Source organism: Triturus cristatus, chromosome 8, assembly GCF_964204655.1.
Source record: "Triturus cristatus chromosome 8, aTriCri1.1, whole genome shotgun sequence".
NCBI classification, from domain to species: Eukaryota; Metazoa; Chordata; class Amphibia; order Caudata; family Salamandridae; genus Triturus; species Triturus cristatus.
In genome coordinates this window covers 27,549,380-27,567,379 of record NC_140591.1, presented here as the reverse complement: position 1 = coordinate 27,567,379, position 18,000 = coordinate 27,549,380, and the positions used below count along the sequence as shown (strand labels likewise).

Genomic DNA, 18,000 nt, shown 5'->3' with positions numbered 1-18,000 from the left:
ACCTGCCATTCAGCTGCTAACAAGAAGACGACACCAACTGACTTGGCCCCAGTCCTACAGGCCTGTCGACCCTCGAACCTGCTCCTGCTAAACCCCCGACATCTCCAGTGGTCAGCAACCTCAAAAACCCCGGAGGACTTGACTGCCTTGCTCCTCTAAAAGACTGGGACTCCCACGATCAGTGGTTCTGCTCAAACAAGCAACAACCCCTGGTGCCAAGCAAGGAACCGCGAATCCAGCACACTCTGCACCCGCCAAGCCTGGCCTGAGTGTTCAAAGACCACGAGGACGTCCCCCCCGGCGACTGTGACCAAGAATCCAGCACCCAAGGACCCTCCTCGATGTTCCTGACAACACCTGCAGCCTAACACCCAGGGACCCCCCCCAACCGCGACCAGCAGAGGGTAAGATCCAGACGCCAAAAGACATCCCTGCACCCGGCGCCCTGTGCCCAGCTCCTGGGTGCCTACCTAACCTACAGCTCCCCAACTTACCTCTCGAAGTGGTGGTTGCACCTGAAGAATCTTCGTCCCCGAGCTTGCAGCCTTTGTTCGTCTTGTAGCTTTTCCATTGAAATATATTGAGCGCTGACGGCTCAAAAGCACCCTGCACCCAGCCACCCGAGTGCCCCTGGAAGTGCAGCATCTGTCCTATCCTACTTCCCCACTTGCCCTGTGTAACTGACCAGGAGCCCAGCTCCCACAGCCGCATGAACTGCCTGCTAGTAGCCACCAACCAAAGGCCCCCATACGCTAACATTGTCCTACTCTCTCTGCACCTGGCTGCCCCTGTGCCGGTGAGGGCGTAACAACTGTACCTACCTGACCCTGGGAGACCCCAGAGTCTATCCCCAGAACCTTAACTCTGCCAGTCGAGTACTTACCTGAAAGCCGATAACCTACATTTTCTCTATAGGGTAACATTGACTGGTTTTCACTTGGAATTTCTTCTAAGTGTCGAGTTTTGAAACTTTAAAATATTCACTAAAAATCACCCGATCAACGAAAACGAAATTACTCACCTGTTACCAGGAGAGATCCCAGTGCTGGATCTTTGTGTCCAGCACTGACCCTACAAAGCAATTACAACTGTGATTTTCCGATAACCAAACTTGCCAGAAATTCTTCTAAGTGTCGATTTTTGAAACATACAAATATTCCTTAAAAATCGCCTATGTAACAAAAACGATTTCTTTCAACTGTTTACAGGAGATGCACCAGGGTTGAATCCAGGATCCAGCCCCGAGTAAGAAAACCCTATGAAAAGTAATTGATATTGTGTTTACTTTAAAATTCCCATTGAGCTCAATGTTATAATTGTGTTTAACTTGTGTTGCCTATTGCAAAAACTGTAACAATTGCATTTAAAAGTCTATTGCTTATTGAAAGTATTTAACCCCTTCGCCGCGGCAGGAATTCCGCCGCGGCGCTGGGGGGGTTTGGGGGCAGTTGCGGGTCCGCTGTGCTCGTGACGGAACCACTCCGTCACGAGTCACGGTTGAGCTGTGCTCATGACGGAGTGGTTCCGTCACGTCTCCGCCCACTGCGCTAATCGCCCGCACAGGCGGGGAATTAGCGCCGCGTGGGCGGAGCGGCCGCCAACGGCCACAGCATGACGGAACCACTCCGTCATGAGCACAGCGCAACCGTGGCTCATGACGGAGTGGTTCCGTCATGAGCGGGGAAGGGGTTAACTAAAGCATCTCATTCTGAGAAAGTATTTTGATACCTACTTGTGGTTCTAAAATAAAACAACTATATATTTTTATATACAAAACAATTGGCCTAGAGGTCACTTTCTTACAGAGGGAAAAGCTCAAAGTGCTTAGAGTAGCAGTTGAGAATATAAGAGGGAGTTGAATCTGTGAGCTGAGATTGGAGAAATCAGAAAGAGTAAAGGAGAAGAGGAGGGCTGAGGGAAACTCCTGAAGTCAGAAATCAGAGAACATGAGGCGAAGGAAAAGAGTGAATAATAGACCACATGGGTTAGTGCAACTGAAGGTGAGGTCTAGGGGAAGAGGACACACTCACTTAGAATCGTCAGTCCAGTCAATGCAGGTAGTTTCATCGTAGGGGCCGTAGTAACTCTTGTCCAGGACAAAGGCATTGAATTCTCGCTTCTTCCCTGGGGCATGGTACATCAGAGCCACGTTATCCTTCGTGATCACAAACTTCCTGCAGAAGAAACATTGATTAGAGAGAGGATGATGTGCCACATACATTGGTCACACTTAAATAATCTAATGTGAGACCGGGGGTGGAGTGTCCGCAGACACGGCGAATGCCACTCTGGTAGTGATTTACAACCAGCATACTTCAGTTACTAAAACACACACTGTGCATTAGGACTATGGCCAGGAAGGTATGCGATGAAAACACTGGTGACAGAGGTCATTACACAGGCTCAGAACAATGCTGAATTCTACCACTAACCCCTACAATCAGTCTGGGTCAGTGAGACCTCAGTCATGTGTGGCTGAGGATGTACAAATCTACCACTGCAAGGCACCGTCATTTCTCATGCTTCAATCAGCCTGCATTCACTAGCCTGTCATCAATCTCTCTGAACCACGAGCAGTTTCCTCACTCGAAAGCTGCTGGAGCAAACATTCTCTGTGAACAACTCTGGGGCGCTATGATGCCAACTCTGGGGCGCTATGATGCCTTACCCGTTTACTGTTTCAGGACAGCCCTCTTTAATATTTCCAGTAAACTCAGCAATGATGTGGCCTCTTGGGAGCTGCTCCATGCCATCTTGATTGTACCTTCGTTCTGAGTGAGAGTGGCTTTCACTCCCGGCACTAAGGATAAGACAATAGCAGGACTCTACTCCAGGGACACCGGCCTTTTACTGCACTCCTCTGAGGAGAATGCCAACCTGCTTTCACTAGCAACCGACTGTCCAGTCCTTGTAAATGGGGTACCTACGTTTATCAAGTCTGATCCAAGTTTGAAGGCTGTGTTTTATATGTATGCAGGATGGGAGCTTCAGGGGTGCATCCACTGAACCCCACAAAGGTGCTGCAGAAGGTGGTGGCTTCCTTTGTGTCCCTAGATATACCCACCGGCTGGTATGCTCTTCAATGTCCCCACCCTGAAGCCTAAGTTTTTGGTAGGTGGGTGAGGTTTCTTGCTCATTCTCTCAGTCACTGTCCAATTTTCCACGGTCTGGACGGTGCCTCAATGCTACCCACTTGGCCTCCGTTATGCTCATCTCCCGGGGCACCGTGAACACATGCAGTTTCAAAAGGGTATGCCTTCTCCATCGCCAGGAACAGCCACGTTACTAAGTGTAATGTATCATGTTGCACCGCATTCTGAGATTCTAAGCTCCTCCACATGGAGTAAGTGCTGGATGCCCAAAAACAGCCATGGACTGATAAGGAGGAAGTGCCCATCCATTACAGTGCATGATTATTGTGGCCATGAGGCACCAGTGATAAAGGACGGTGATCCACACTGTTCCAGCTCAGCAAACGTGGAAGGCCCGGAGACTAACCCTGGGCGTAGTTCGCGAAGTAGCGCTACACGTAGCTACGCAAAGTGCACTTCGCACTACGCGAGCTACGCGTAGCACTTCGCGAACTGCGTAGTACCCTGTTTGCACTGTGCAAGATGCCGTTTTCAATGATTGTACAGTGTGGACAAGCATCCGGCACTGTGCAATTATTGAAAACGGCATCTTGCACAGTGCAAGCTGTAGTTTTCTGCCGATCGAGTAGATTTTTACGCGAGCGGCAGCTTTCTCAACGCGGACTGGTAGTTTTTCATCGCGAGCGGTCGCGAGCATACGCGACCACCTGACTTCCCCGCGTTGAGAATCTCGCCGGGAGGTTTATTTTCCACGCTCGCGATCGGCAACTTGATGTTGCTGATCGTGAATGAGGAAAAAGTCTCGCCGGGATGTCATTTTGCTTGCTCGCGGTCGCCAACTTGGCGCTGAGGACCGCGAGCAAGCAAAAAATGACAGCTACGCGTGTTTACACTGTGCTACGTGCAATTCGCGTAGTGCAAAGTAGCGCAAACTACGCGAGCGTAGCATAGTGCTTTGCCCAGGCTTACCGGAAACCCTGAGCAAATGCCTCAGATTCTATCTGAATCTATGGCATCAAGAAGAGGTCCCAGCGATCCCAGGTGGTACAATGAATTATCCCTGCCCGCTCTAGGTGGTGAATAGCAGCACTCTGTGTCCACGCCACAGAACAGACTGTGAGGGTACCGGCCACAGCTGCAGTCTACTGGGAGGACGCCAGGTGAGATGAAAGCACTCAGCAGGTCAAGCAAACACTACCACTTTCGCTGAAGTTTCTCCATCATATACTAATCATTATCCTGCATGTTAAAGAGAACCGAACCTTAAAAACCCGGAGGACGGGAGGGGGGGGACCTCAAATTGACTGTAAAATGTATACTTTTGTCTCCATACTTTTTTTTTTTTTTTTAAAAACCTTTATTCGTGCATCTTAAAAGAACAAATACGGGCCTACAACCGTCAGGCCGGCCACGATACAGTAAAGCACTGATACCCACATTACAGCCCCCGTGCATCAACGGTCAGGATTAACAACAGGTTATGAGTCACATACTGGAGATATCTTTGAAACCCGGGGAAGGAGAAGTGAAGGTTAATTTTAAGTTTTTTGATAATTTTATCAGAGAAAAAAGTCAATGAAGGATAAGAGCAAAGTAGATTCGAGTCCGCAAGATAGCTTCACCACACGGGCGAGCAGCAACATCAGTAAGAACAACAATGGGAGTAAAATCTCAAGCAGTGAGGCGGTGCAGAGATATATCAGGATAGTCACATGAGCAAGTACGCGCCCCTCCAGAGCCGCCCCCACTCGATCCACCCCACACCCGGACCCCGAATCGAAGAAAGTAGAGCACAGAGACATAAAAGAAGAAAGGCCCATAGAACTAATTGAGAACAGAGTATTACCCCCCCACCCTACACCAATGCGGAGGCTACGGCCTACCCCCCCCCCCAGCATAGTGCCTGTCGCCCAAGGAACCCGAAATATAGAGAGGAGAGAAAGTAGGAACAGAGTAAAGAAGGGAAGAAAACAGAAAAGAAGGTGGGGAGGAGCCCACTAGACACCAGAGCGCCCCGAACCATCAGCCAGTTATGGCCCCCACACACTGAGAGCCCTCTACGCCACAAACGGCATGCAAAGATACCATGGCACCACAGTTTAAGCAAGGGATACAAGTCGCGACAAGTGCGCGCAAAACATACATACAGTCCCAGTCCCAGGCCAGCCCGTCCATAAACCATAGCGATAGAAGTCAGACTAGCCCTGGCCCGATCGCGGGCTTGGGATTAAACCAGCTCCTGCGTGAAGGCCCCGTGTCCCGAGCAGACAAAGACAAGATGGCCGCTTGTGAGAGGATGGGGAAGTAGGATCACGAAATGGCCGCCGACCATCGATTGAGGTCCCTTGTTGCACCACATAAAATCCAAACCTGGCAAGTAAGGTACAGGAGTTCCACAAAAAGGCAGCAGTGGGCCACCGCGGACGGTCCCTCGAAGCCGTTAGGTATCGCTCAGCAGGATAGCCTCGCGGACGCGATGAGGCAGGGAACAATGAAGCGGGCAGCCATGACCAGGGGGACAAAGTATCCGCAGTTGAGGTGGAGAGCGGTGGACCCTGGGCGCCGGGAGCGCTAGATGAAGGCACCAGTGTAGCACAATCATACACCGCCGCTGCGTCCCCGCAAGAGGACAAGAGCACCGGAGGACCCACGCCCTGTGGATGACAAACAGTGCGCTCACGGCCCGCAGCCGACAGTATGGGGTCAAACCTCTCACTCAGCGCCTGCAGGCCAGCGCACATCTGTAGTTGAAAGTCCCGCAGGACAGCCAGAACGGAGCCGCATGTCAGCGGAAGCTGGGCCCCAACATCGGCAGCAATCCGGGACGGCACTGTGGAGCTGGTGTCCGGAAGAGGGAGGGCGAAGTGGGCAGCGGGCGAGACCGGAGTATCACCCCCCAGCCGCGAGCAGGCACTCAACGCCATGTTTTGCCGCTATACGGTGCAATGGCCAGGGGGGGGGGGGGTCGTGGCAAGTGGTCAATTCCCCTCAGGTCTACGCCGCAACAGGAAAGGCCGACAGTCGCTTATCTTCTCGCCGGTCCCCCTCGCCGCTGGCTAGGCAATAGGCAAAGGGGGCAGCAGCCCCCCACAGCTCGGTCCTCAGAGCGGGGCAGGAGACTCACCGCACCGGGGCCCACCCCACCGCTCCAGCCCGTCAGGCACAGGGTGCAGAAGGTGTCCGGCCGTCTCTCCCCGGGCTCATCCGGCAACGATCCATGGTGCGAGGCGAGATCGGGACCGCGGGGCTCAGGTTAGCGCTAGCTGGTCCGGTAACTGCGGAGCTTCCAGGAGGCCGGCAAAGGCCGTAAGGGCGCAGGGTTTCAGTGCCGAGGACAAAAGCACCCAGAACTCGGGCATCCGGGCGGGTTGAGACTCCGGGAAAGCAGCAGCGCGGTCAGCGCGTCTTCGCACACGGTGCACCTCGAGAATCGGCGAGGATGGGCATCAGGATAGTAGTCCGAGGCCACGGACCGACGGAGCCGGGCGCTCAAGCGTCTGCTCCGGTCGCCATCTTGGCTCCTCCCCCTGTCTCCATACTTTTAATAGTTTAATACAAGAATCTGGGAGGGCAGCATTAGCAGTGAGAGGAGCTAGATCTTTTCTATGAAATAGATTGAGGACTAAGACAAGTATCCTTCCTTTGTTTACGCCCTCTTGAGGGCGCCCTCCTATTACTGTCCTCTCTGCCTGTCCTCACTTTGTATCTGGCAAGTCTTTGGGAATTCAGCTAGTTAACATCCTCCTAAAACAGAAGAACCCAATGTCAGGGATGTATTCGAATACCATTCACTCACAAATCCCACAGTCAGTCCTGTTATAGTGGGTTAGCTGCAGTTCAGCCAACAATCCCCAATGCACTAAAACACTGGGAGGTTACATAAATCACACAATTTGGCAAAATCTCTCGTCTTTGACAACATGTGCAATTACAATTAACAACATGCTGTCGTGAGGCCTTCTTGGCACCACCTTGGTTCTCCATTGTAGCGTTATATTTTACACATTTTAGCAGACATGGTTTTAGCAATATTATTTTAGCCGTTTTTCCGTGCACAATATTATTCTGAGAAGACGATGTACATGCTGCTTGTTTTTAGAAAGCCTTTCTCATCATGCAGTCTTAACACTGTTCAAGGCTAGTTACACAGAACAAGATATCCTAGTGCTTGAGTTGCTTGTTTGAAGAAAGCTTCTAACATCTAGACATATCATTGCAACAGAGCTTTACCTTTAACACAGTGTTTTTCATTATATCAACGGTACACTGGCCTTCAGAGGGCAGGTCGAGCAATCCAATCACAACTGTACAGGAACTAAGCCTGTGTTCGACATGCATCTCTGTTGACGCTGATCTTCGATCCTGCAGAGGATTGCCAATCCTATTCCAGGCCGATTACCAGGTCCAGCTATCGAGGTCTGGGGGCTCAGGCTAACCTAAGAGATCGGGCAGAGGGTACACCCACTATGCTCTGAGTAGGGGCAGTGATAGGCCGAAATATATAGAAATCAAACAGTTATATTGTTAATTCTTTTCGCTGTGATTATGCTGGTTACATTGCTTTGTTTTATCTGGCTAATTATCGCAGCTCGCTCTTTCTATGAAAAACTACGATTGTTTCAATAAATGCATTGAAAACTTTATTTGTATCCCTCTTGTGTTTACTACAGGCATGCTTTAGACAACAAAAGGGGAAAGATCTGTTTCCATAATTTCCTTGGGGATCAGAGTGTCATATTCGAGGTTGCCCAAACCACCTGCCACCCCAGGAAGATTAGGGGTTCAACAGAGGCACAGAGCTAGCTAGGAATTGGACCGACAGCCTCTGATGGTGTAGATTGACTCAGTCCCTACATTCTGAAGTTCTTTAATACACAGTCCGACCTTTTCTAGTGTGATCCGTATAACAAGGGGTAAAGGATGAGGCCTAGTGGCTAGAGAGGTCGACCTCGAAGTTGGGGAATCGGGTTTGAATCTCGGCACGGACGCTCAACATCCTGTGATTCTGGGCAAATCACTTAATCTCCCAGTGCCTAACAAAATGAATGTGTCCTTCTGTAACGCAACTGGTGCTCATCTAAAGCGCTCTGATACGCGATACCTTTGGCTCAAGTTCACTCTATATAAAACTCCCCCAAAAAAAGAGGGTGTATGAGCTTTGTCCACATTTGTGTATTACATTAAAGAGCATGAATTATCCTAAACATACATTTCAACATCAACTACAAGGCAAATCCAATGTATTCACGATTACTGCCATGCGGATATAATTCATGGTTGGTGAGGTATGACCATAAATGTAAAATCACTTTAGACACGTTCTTAGAGCAGTGAATATTGTGCATATCAGTCCAGAACAATCTGCCTTTCATGTATGTCCAGTGTGCACCATAAACAATCCAAACCCAAGTGCACAATAAGGACAGAGCCTCTCTGGACAGCTAGAATACATTCTAATATAATTAATACATGTATAGGCAGAGTACATGCTCTCTGTCGCTGCACATGTACGAACAGAGCACTTTCTCCCTCCAGGCATGTAGAATGAATATCGCTGCACATGTAGAAACAGCGCACATTCGCTCTGCAGGCGTGTAGAATGAATATTGATGCACATGTAGAAACAGAGCACTTTCTCTCTCCAGGCATGTAGAATGAATATCGCTGCACATGTAGAAACAGCGCACATTCGCTCTGCAGGCGTGTAGAATGAATATTGATGCACATGTAGACAGAGCATATGCAGTCAGCAGGAGTCTAGAATGAATATTGCTGTACATTTAAACACAGAGCAGATGCAATGTGTAGGCGTTTCGAATGAATATCGCTGCACTCTGCGCACGTACACACAGAGGTCAGATGCTCTTTGTAAGCAACTAGAATGAAGAGAACCGAGAGTAGCAGTATTAGACACTGGGTATGTGTGGGCACCTAGAATGAATACTGCTGCACACACGCAGCTAGAATAAAAATCGCTGCACATGTAGGCAGAGCACTTGCAGTCTGTTTGCCACTAGAATGATCGGGCTACACATGTAGCTAGAGCACATAGTCCGTACAGGCGCCTAGTATTAACATCGCTGTATATATCACAAGCATTCTTGCAGCGTGACATTATTAGCTACAGAGAAGATCCACTTCCATTAATGCTACGATTATCTGTGGTTCATATGTGACTCTCCTCACCTGCCATCCGGGGAGAAGCTGACACTGTGCACAGGCTTGTGGAAGTGGAAGTGATGCAGCACCGACTTACTAACCATGCTGACCAGCACAGCTGCCCCCTCTGAAAGCAAGAGATGCAGAGAGCAAACGATGAGTGACAAACATTGGCTCAAGGACTAACAAATAACACAAACCAGTCTGGGAAATTCACACACCCCTGTGACCCTCCGATAGGTTAGTATGAATCCCATCCCCCACTGGCTCCAGACCAACAATGACAGAAGATGTGTTTGATGGGCAGTTACCACAGTCAACAACACACCCAAACCATTCCTCGATGGGCAAGGAGAGCTCCAACCTCAGGCACAAAAACAGTCTCTTGTAGATAAAGTATTAAACAGGCTGCATTTTATCCATCAAGAAGTTGACATTCTCCTACAGCCATATGCATTAGGTGCTCTGTAAAGATATCTAAAGCTGGAAAAACCTAATAACGCCCCACCCCCAACAATCAAATCACTGAAAGGAACGCTACATATTTTATAAACCCGTCCAGAAAGCCATCATTTGGGATTAAAGAGGTTAGTACTGGACATTCCCCGGACTGCAATTCATACTCGCTGCAGTGGGTTATGGAGGATAATCTAGCAGTCCCAATCATCAGATGATCTGAGGATAACAAAAGGCCCAATTCCTCACATCCAATATGGAGAATAATCTAGCAGCATCCATCATCAGGTGATCTCAGGATAACAAAGGGCCCAATCCCTCACATCCAATCTACCCATCATCAGATGATCTGAGGATAACAAAGGGCCCAATCCCTCACATCCAATCTACCCATCATCAGATGATCTGAGGATAACAAAGGGCCCAAACCTTCACATCCAATCTACCCATCATCAGGTGATCTCAGGATAACAAAGGGCACAATCCATTACATCCAATCTACCCATCATCAGATGATCTGAGGGTAACAAAGGGCACAAACCCTCAAAACCAATCTACCCATCATCAGATGATCTGAAGGTAACAAAGGGCACAATCCCTCACATCCAACCTACCCATCATCAAATGATCTAAGGGTAACAAAGGGCACAATCCCTCACATCCAATCTACCCATCATCAGATGATCTGAGGGTAACAAAGGGCACAATCCCTCACATCCAATCTACCCATCATCAGATGATCTGAGGATAACAAAGGGTACAATCCCTCACATCCAATCTACCCATCATCAGGTAATCTCAGGATAACAAAGGGCACAATCCATCACATCAAATCTACAGACTGGGGCTCTTCTAAGCCAAAAGCCTCATTCACACATCTCGGCCACCCCATAGAACAGTACCGTTATCAACCAGGATGGCCAGGTTCCCATCCGGAGAGAGTCCCACACATGCGATATTCTGACGGGTCGCCAACGGGAGAGTCTCTGACTTATTACTAGAAGGGTGCAAAGAGCAAACAAATCAAAATGACACCAACAGTCCCCTCACAAGTCTTTCTATCAGATATATATGCAGTAATGCAATTTGTTTGCATTGTTTATAAGGCCCACCCCTAACTACTCATTTTAGTCTCTCCTGGGGTGATCATACATTCTACATTTGCTGCACCCCGCAGTTCAAAGCTGTGATCTAGGGGCCACGCCTTCTGAATACAGTAAGGGGAGAAAGATTAAATGCAGTAAAACACTTTATTGCAGAGGACAGCAAACAACTTCCTCTGTGATCCACAGCTTTATGGTTTCTGCACTACACATTATAAATAGCCTTTAAGCACTGTGTATAACTCATACCCCCACACCCCCCTCTATTGACACATAATAGCCACTTACTTCTTCAAGTCAAACACAGTCAGGCGATTCCCCACTGGACTGATGACTGAATCCCCATCTGGTGTGAAACTCAGGTTCCCCTGGCGATAGACTGTCCCCAGCAAGTTGGAGAACTGGAGAGAAAGCAGTGGAGCCACACATTAACAGTGGACGGGTCATAAAGGAGGAATGTCAGTGAAGAAACCAGGTATCATGAGGAGGACCACTCCAAGAGAACAGAGCACACCTCAGAAAAACATCCAGTTTGTTGTAATAGAGACCACACTGATTCAGAAGCAAGGCATGATTGTTCAGAGCCTCTCCGTTCAAAGTTAATTCAAAGAACAGTAAAGTATAGAGCCTCTGCAGATCTTGACAATGTGCATGGTTGGTAAGTACAGAATGTATCTGAAATGATCTCAGGGCCTTGTTTATCGAATCCCGATGTGCCAAACATGCAACTTTAAATAAATACTTGATTTTTATTGAAAGGCAGTGAGAGGTTTTTTTTTACAGTTGAGGAAGCTGTGCAGCAGTGCTTACTTCCAATAAGTAATCTTGCAGCCCAGTCCTAACTGTAGTTGTAGACTTATATACAATGCAATAAATACTCCAGACGAGATAAAATTGTAGCCCGAATTACTGGTTCGTGAAAATCCTTGGGGAGCATAGAAAGAAGCCATTGGACAAATAAAGCATGAGTGGAAAACATGTTTACTTATATAGAGATCTTTATCAATGATGAAACCAAGATTGTTTTACTGCTGGCATCGGCACGACTGGAGCTCCCAATTCTGCTTGCCACCCGATAGGGGAAAGGGAGATGGACAGAGGACCAAACCTCAAAAGTTCTGTCTTGTCCCCATTTACTTTCAGTGCATCCACGGTGTTCCGGACACCATGCAGTCATGGAAATTGGAAGCCCCCTCTGTCTTAACCACTATTTGGGTGTCATCAGCGTGTCATGGGAGACAACCCAGAGCTGTGAATTAATTTCGCCAGAGCTGAAATATACATGTTAACCAAGTGGGAGTCAGAATAGAGTCTGGCGGTACGGCGCAACGCTACAATCTGCTCTTTGAGGAAAAGGAGGACATTCTTACCACCGGAGTGCAGTATGCCCGACCCCTGCCAGGGTTTCAATGCAAGTGGTTTCTATTCCAATTAACTGTATTTAAACATCTTGTGGTCATCCTCAAAATTGCTGGTAGATCTAGCCGTCCTGTGCCCGTTAACTGACCAGTGTGGTATACTTAACAGGACCAGAGCTACCAAGAAAATATGGTACATCCACAGAAGGGAAGGTACATTCTTGATCAGGGTCAAGAATGGATATGGAAGCGGCAGGGAGAGCTTCTGCAAGAATTGCAGCAAACCCATGTTAAAAATGAGAGGTCACAGAGGGCAGATTCCCGTTATTCTGCAGGTTGGTCCTGTGGAGGGATGTTTACCAGTTTCACTCCGAGAAGAAGGACTTGAAAGATCATGATTTTATTCAGTACATTTACGAGTTCCAATCCAGTCCCCTGTATGGTATGGAGGCCCAGCAAACCGGTTTTCGCCATGGAGTAGGGCTTGTGAAATAGAGCAGGGAATGTGGTGTCCATCTCAGACCAAATCTGGCTGCTTACGGGGCAGCAGTTACCCAAACAACTGACACAGGAGAGGGTTTTTTAGCAGGTTGGCTGGTAATGGGTCACTGAAAGACAACAACTTGCATTTGCAGAGGGAGAAGTTGATATCATCTGACACAGGTTCAACAAGATGACCAACAGAAGAAGGCATGCTATAGGAGGACGGAGAGAGCCTCAGGTGATGGTTTGGTACTTTCAGTAGAGAGGATGAAACAGATCATGCTAGCTTCGGGAGGAGGATCACTGAGTGACGGTCTGTATGGTATGGACCTTTGCTAGTTAATTAACTATTCTGGTGGCCAAGCTATGGACAAGGGAGATATTCCTGAGGTTACCACCAGGAGCGTGTGCAGGGGAAAGAGGAAATGAGCAGCCATTTATGGTGCTGATGAGTTTGAAGGTCACAGAAGCACAGGAGTGCCAAGGTCACATACTAATGAAATGGGCACCGTCAACACCACAGAAAACTGGGATGCCACCAGCAGAGCCAGGCATGTGTGGGTACGGACTTGGGCGAGGGAAGGAGGGAGTGGAAAGTAGGAATTAATTTTACATTGTAGGGTACTGCAGTTCACAGGAGAATCAATGTCATTGGCAGAAACAGTAATTTCTCGGGAAAGGAGAGTCTGCCGATATGAGAGCTTACCAATCATTTTCATTTATGCAAAAAACACCTACTGCTCTGGGTTCTAGCAGCCAGGAGAAAAGCTTTAATCCTTTAATAGCATGGAGAGTCTGCAGAGGGTCCCTCAAAGAGGAGTTCTGGTGGATGACACAGAACCACATCATCAATCTCTGATCGGGCTCTTATCCTCAATCTCCCTCTTACATTCATTGTTTAGTGCAGAAGGACCACGGGTGAGACCTTTTGTCATGGTCCTGGGACAAAGGGGAACTTTAATTGAACGGCCAATGTACTCCGCTCTCAGGATTGGGGGCACAGGGATAAAGTAGTTATGGTTCACATTAGAATGTGGACAAGGTTAGAGACTTAGATAAATAAGTTGCTGCTAACTCGTTTACAAGACTGATTCTAATATTTAATGTCATTGGACTATACCTGCTGCTATTCAGTTTACATGCACTGCCACTTCAGCTACAATCAAACCATTGTTTTTGCCTGCGATCTTTTATATTTTAAATGGAAATTGTGTTTTTTTATTTTTTTTTCAGAAGGAGTCTGGTTTTAATGTTGGTTGATATAATGAATACCTTTTATGATCTGTCTTCCGAAGGTCAAATAAAGAAACAATTGAATTGATGAACAGTAAGTGTAGGAAGCTGGCTCGGTGTATCTATCCACCTGGCAACCACTGGGCAATTATGGCATAAACCAGGCACATTTTGCGGAGAGCATATTGTGGCAAGGTTGCCACCAAACACTATTTCAATATGTGTGTTTCACATGTTTGGCCACTATCTTTCCTTTATGTTGTTTGTCACCCGCTACAGATTGCCTTTGAAGCATCAGCAAGGTGGAGATACGTCCCCGAGCCCTGTTGAAATTGCCAAAAATTGCAAGGCAATGAAACATGTCAGCCGTTCCAATTAAAATGGTCACTGTGAAAAATAAAGTATGTATAACTGAAATTGAGCCACAACTCATTTTAGCTTGGAAAAGCATTTTACTTTTTTCACGTAATGGGGGTCAGATGGCTGATATAATCATCGAGACCTTTCCTATATCTTTCTTCGCCTTTTCCTCACACAACCTTAAGATTTGGGCATAATTTCCCACTTTATCTTTTCTGTTTTGGTCATAAAAGTTACCGATGATGACAACATGAGTTTACTGGCGAGTACCAAACAGAAGCTCCTTGGGTGATGCTTACGTGAGGTACTTTCTGACCTCAAGCACCTTCTTTCTTCTCTTTTTTGATGCGAGTCTGTGTGTGGTGGGTTGACAAACCCTAAATGTTTAGAACGCACAACACTCGGAGTTGGGCAGGACTGTTAAATAAGCAGAGCCTGACCTAGGGCCAGACAGAGTGCAAAACTGACTCTTTTCTTGAAATTTAAATCACATTGAAAGTTTGTAGAGTTCTATGTAATCAGGTCATTGGTGTATGGATCTGTATATACTATACCAAGGGAAGGTATAACGTGCACAGAGTACAGTGGATCCCCAGAGGTGAAGCAGAGGCTAAAGTATATACTGTCTTACTCTCTTTTGTGGTAGGGTGGTCGAGCAGTCAGACTTATCAGAGGGTAGTCTTAAGCATTTGTTGTACACACTCAGGAAAGAAATGATGTCTCACATTTAGAAAGTGAATCCGGACCAATTGTTTGTATAAAAAGTTACTTGTTGTTTTGTTTCTAGAACCAAGATTTACTTGGTAGCAGAAATCAGGTATCATCATGAGGACTCCGCCAAGAGAACAGAGCTCGCCTCAGAAAAACATCCAGTTAGTTGTAACAGAGACTACACTGATTCTGAAGCAAAGCATGATTGTTCAGAGCCTGCTCTGCTGGAGGACTCTAGTCCCACACAACGTAAATTTTCAAAATACGGTGAACACTGGTTTTTGTAGGAACATTCAGATTACTTTTGCAGTTGAGAAAATGATTTGTAAACTGTTAAAAACACTTGAAATTTATTTTAAATTACTTTGTGATTACTTTCCTGGTTTGGCATGAACCGCACTCCTAACACAGTTTAAGTAACACAGGACATTGATAAACAGGTTAACTCTTGTAAAGGTGCTAAGTTACTTTTGTTGCAGTACAAGACAGTTCAAAACTTAGAAGATTTTTCAGTAAAACCCCACCATTCACTCCTATGGAGAAAAACAAAGTGTTAAGTTTACAGGTAAGTAAACTGTTTCAGGATTGGAGTTTTGGGTGGGCAGAACTAAGGTTCCCTAAGGTTCAGGTTGGCACTCTAGGGACACCACCAGCGGCACTAGGGCAGCCGTGTGCAGAGTGCATAAGTTAGCCGATGGCGCACTTTAGTTGGGGCCTGCTCACAGGCAGACCACTAGGTCTCGGGAGTAAAGCTCCTAGAGGTAAGGTGCAAAGGGAGGGTGTGGGGGGGGGAGAGAGGTCGCAAGTTGGTACCAAGTCCACACCACCAGCGGCACAGGGGCGACCGAGTCCAGGGTGCTCAGGAGTTGACAGGAGCCCAATGCTTTTCAATGGAGGATGTCAGTCGCGGAAAAGGACTGTAGGCTAGAGCCAGAAGACTGGACAAAAGGAACCAATGACTGGAGGATGAAGCTGAAGAGTTTCTAGACCCAGGACACTGTCGGTTAGACACCTCAGGTCTCAGGAGCTGCGAATGCAGAGGTGTCCTTTCGTGTTGGGTTCCTCTCACCGGTTCCTGTCGTGTTTGGGGGGAGTACCCTTCAGGATGAGGCTGCGGGTGTCGAGGAGGTCGTCCAACACTGGAACACAGGTCAGGATCACCGGGGGGTTCTTGCTGGGGTGTTGGGCCACTCGGGCTGTGGGAAGAGTGGTGAGGACTCGCGGATCTGGCTGGATCTGGTGTCCTGGCTTGGTGTTGGCTCAATCCAGTCTCCACAGGAGATCAGTCTTTCCTTGAAGGCAGGGCAGGTCCCTGGGATTCTTGGAGCCTGCTGGCTGCAGGACAAACCAGTTTCAGCTTGCATGGGTTGCAGAGAAGGAAACAGGCAGGCAGGGCTGGAGCCGAAGCAGTTGTCGTCCTCCTCGTCTGCAGCATGGCTCTTCGGTCCTCCTTCTTGTCACGTCTAATCTGAAGAGGCACGGTTCAAGGGTGCCCCTAAATACTAGATTTCGGGGCGTTGCCGGTTGGGACCAATGGGTCCCTTTTCTGGGGTGTCTAAATCCCCTAGTATGCTTCCTTCCAATGGGAGCGGGACATAGGCCTCTTCCTAATTGGAGGGGTCCCCCCATCGTCAAGATGGCAGGGAGTGAGAGGTGGCCTTCGCTTCGCCTCTCCCACCTGGGGGGGGGGGGGGGGGGGGGTTGGCAAAGATGGGCATACCTCCCTTCCTGTCTGGGTTTTCCTGCTGGTTCACGTCCTTAAAATGAGAGTCAGAACCAGTGGGAGCCAGTTGCTGATAGCTGCCAGTGCTGCTCATTATTTAACACCTATTTATAATCAAAGTGTGATCATTCAAACACCACACTGATGACTTCTTTTTCTGTCAGATTTAATCTTCAATCATTTGAATTTATAAAAAACACATAACACTACATTGTGCCCCAAACGAAAAACTCAACTTAAAGTGATAAACATAATTTGTTGTATACAAAGTTCACTTTTTTTGAAAGAGAAGACGTAACAAAACAACTTTTTGTACAAAAAACATTAAATACATCAGTCATACCCATTCATACCACTCATATCTTGTACAAATTACAATATTACACAATACATTGAAAAGGCCATCAATACCACCTAAATCACGAGCTCAGAAAATTCTATTGTAATTTAACTCGAAGATTGGCCTCAGACTAAAGGTCGACGCGTTTCAGATCCCCTTTCATGTGGAGATCCTCATCAGGACCTATGTGTGACTGAAACAGAAACAAAAACCGCATTTACTCAATGACCCAATATATTGCAAGTCACAGCCTACCTGCTGCTTTAGTACGACCCTTACCTGCATTGCTGCAGAAACAAGAAGAAGAATCTATTCTGTAATGGACCTAAAAGAGTGTGAAACAAGGACTCTGAATACAGTCATACTTAAAGGGTCAACGTCAGTCTACTAGAACAGGCAATAACGTCAGTGTTTTAATCATGGTTTCTTACTTGTGGTATCTTAGTAGTGTGTGGACCCAGCTGCGGGCGGGAAATGGAGATTGCTGTGCGCTGGAAAAAATTAATTAACGCATAACTATGAAAACTTTGCAAGGATTTCTATAGAGGACCACATGACTATACTACAAATAGTAATCAGCTAAAATAGATCCTTCCAGATTTTCTTGACACTCTAAAAGACAGCGCTGTGGAATCAGGATGTAAATAAAGTTTGTTGACATACACGCGCGCACTAAACGTCGTTAAAAAACTACAAATCCCAGCAGCAATAAATATCGCGAGACTAGCGGGTCACATAGGCAATTCAATTCCGAGAAGGCGCCAACGCGGGGAAGACAACGAGCTTCATAATACACAGGATATCGCTACACTCCGAGGTAAGACCTACATGAGCAAAATAATAAACTGTGCCTCAGAATCACTTAGAGTCGACCGACATAATCGCTGCACCACAGAATTCTAATCGGCCCTTTTTTGTCTATCTTAGATAAATAACTGCTTTAGAACAAACGAAGATACTGTCCGCACTGCTCTCGCTCCAT

At 47.4% G+C, this 18,000-nt stretch overlaps 1 protein-coding gene across 2 annotated transcripts in view; it reads right to left on the bottom strand.

The window, feature by feature from the left end:
* The window catches only part of PWP2 (PWP2 small subunit processome component), a 129,886-nt gene that overhangs the window by 93,957 nt on the left and 17,929 nt on the right, over positions 1–18,000 (bottom strand). For both annotated transcript variants that reach the window (XM_085620791.1, XM_085620790.1), the window contains exons 2-5: positions 11,099–11,211; positions 10,610–10,704; positions 9,279–9,378; positions 2,031–2,174 (exon numbers count right to left, since the gene is read on the bottom strand). In XM_085620791.1, coding sequence (XP_085476917.1) covers positions 2,031–2,174; positions 9,279–9,355 — 221 coding nt within the window. In that variant the 5' untranslated portion in view covers positions 9,356–9,378; positions 10,610–10,704; positions 11,099–11,211. The remainder of the gene's footprint in view (positions 1–2,030; positions 2,175–9,278; positions 9,379–10,609; positions 10,705–11,098; positions 11,212–18,000) is intronic.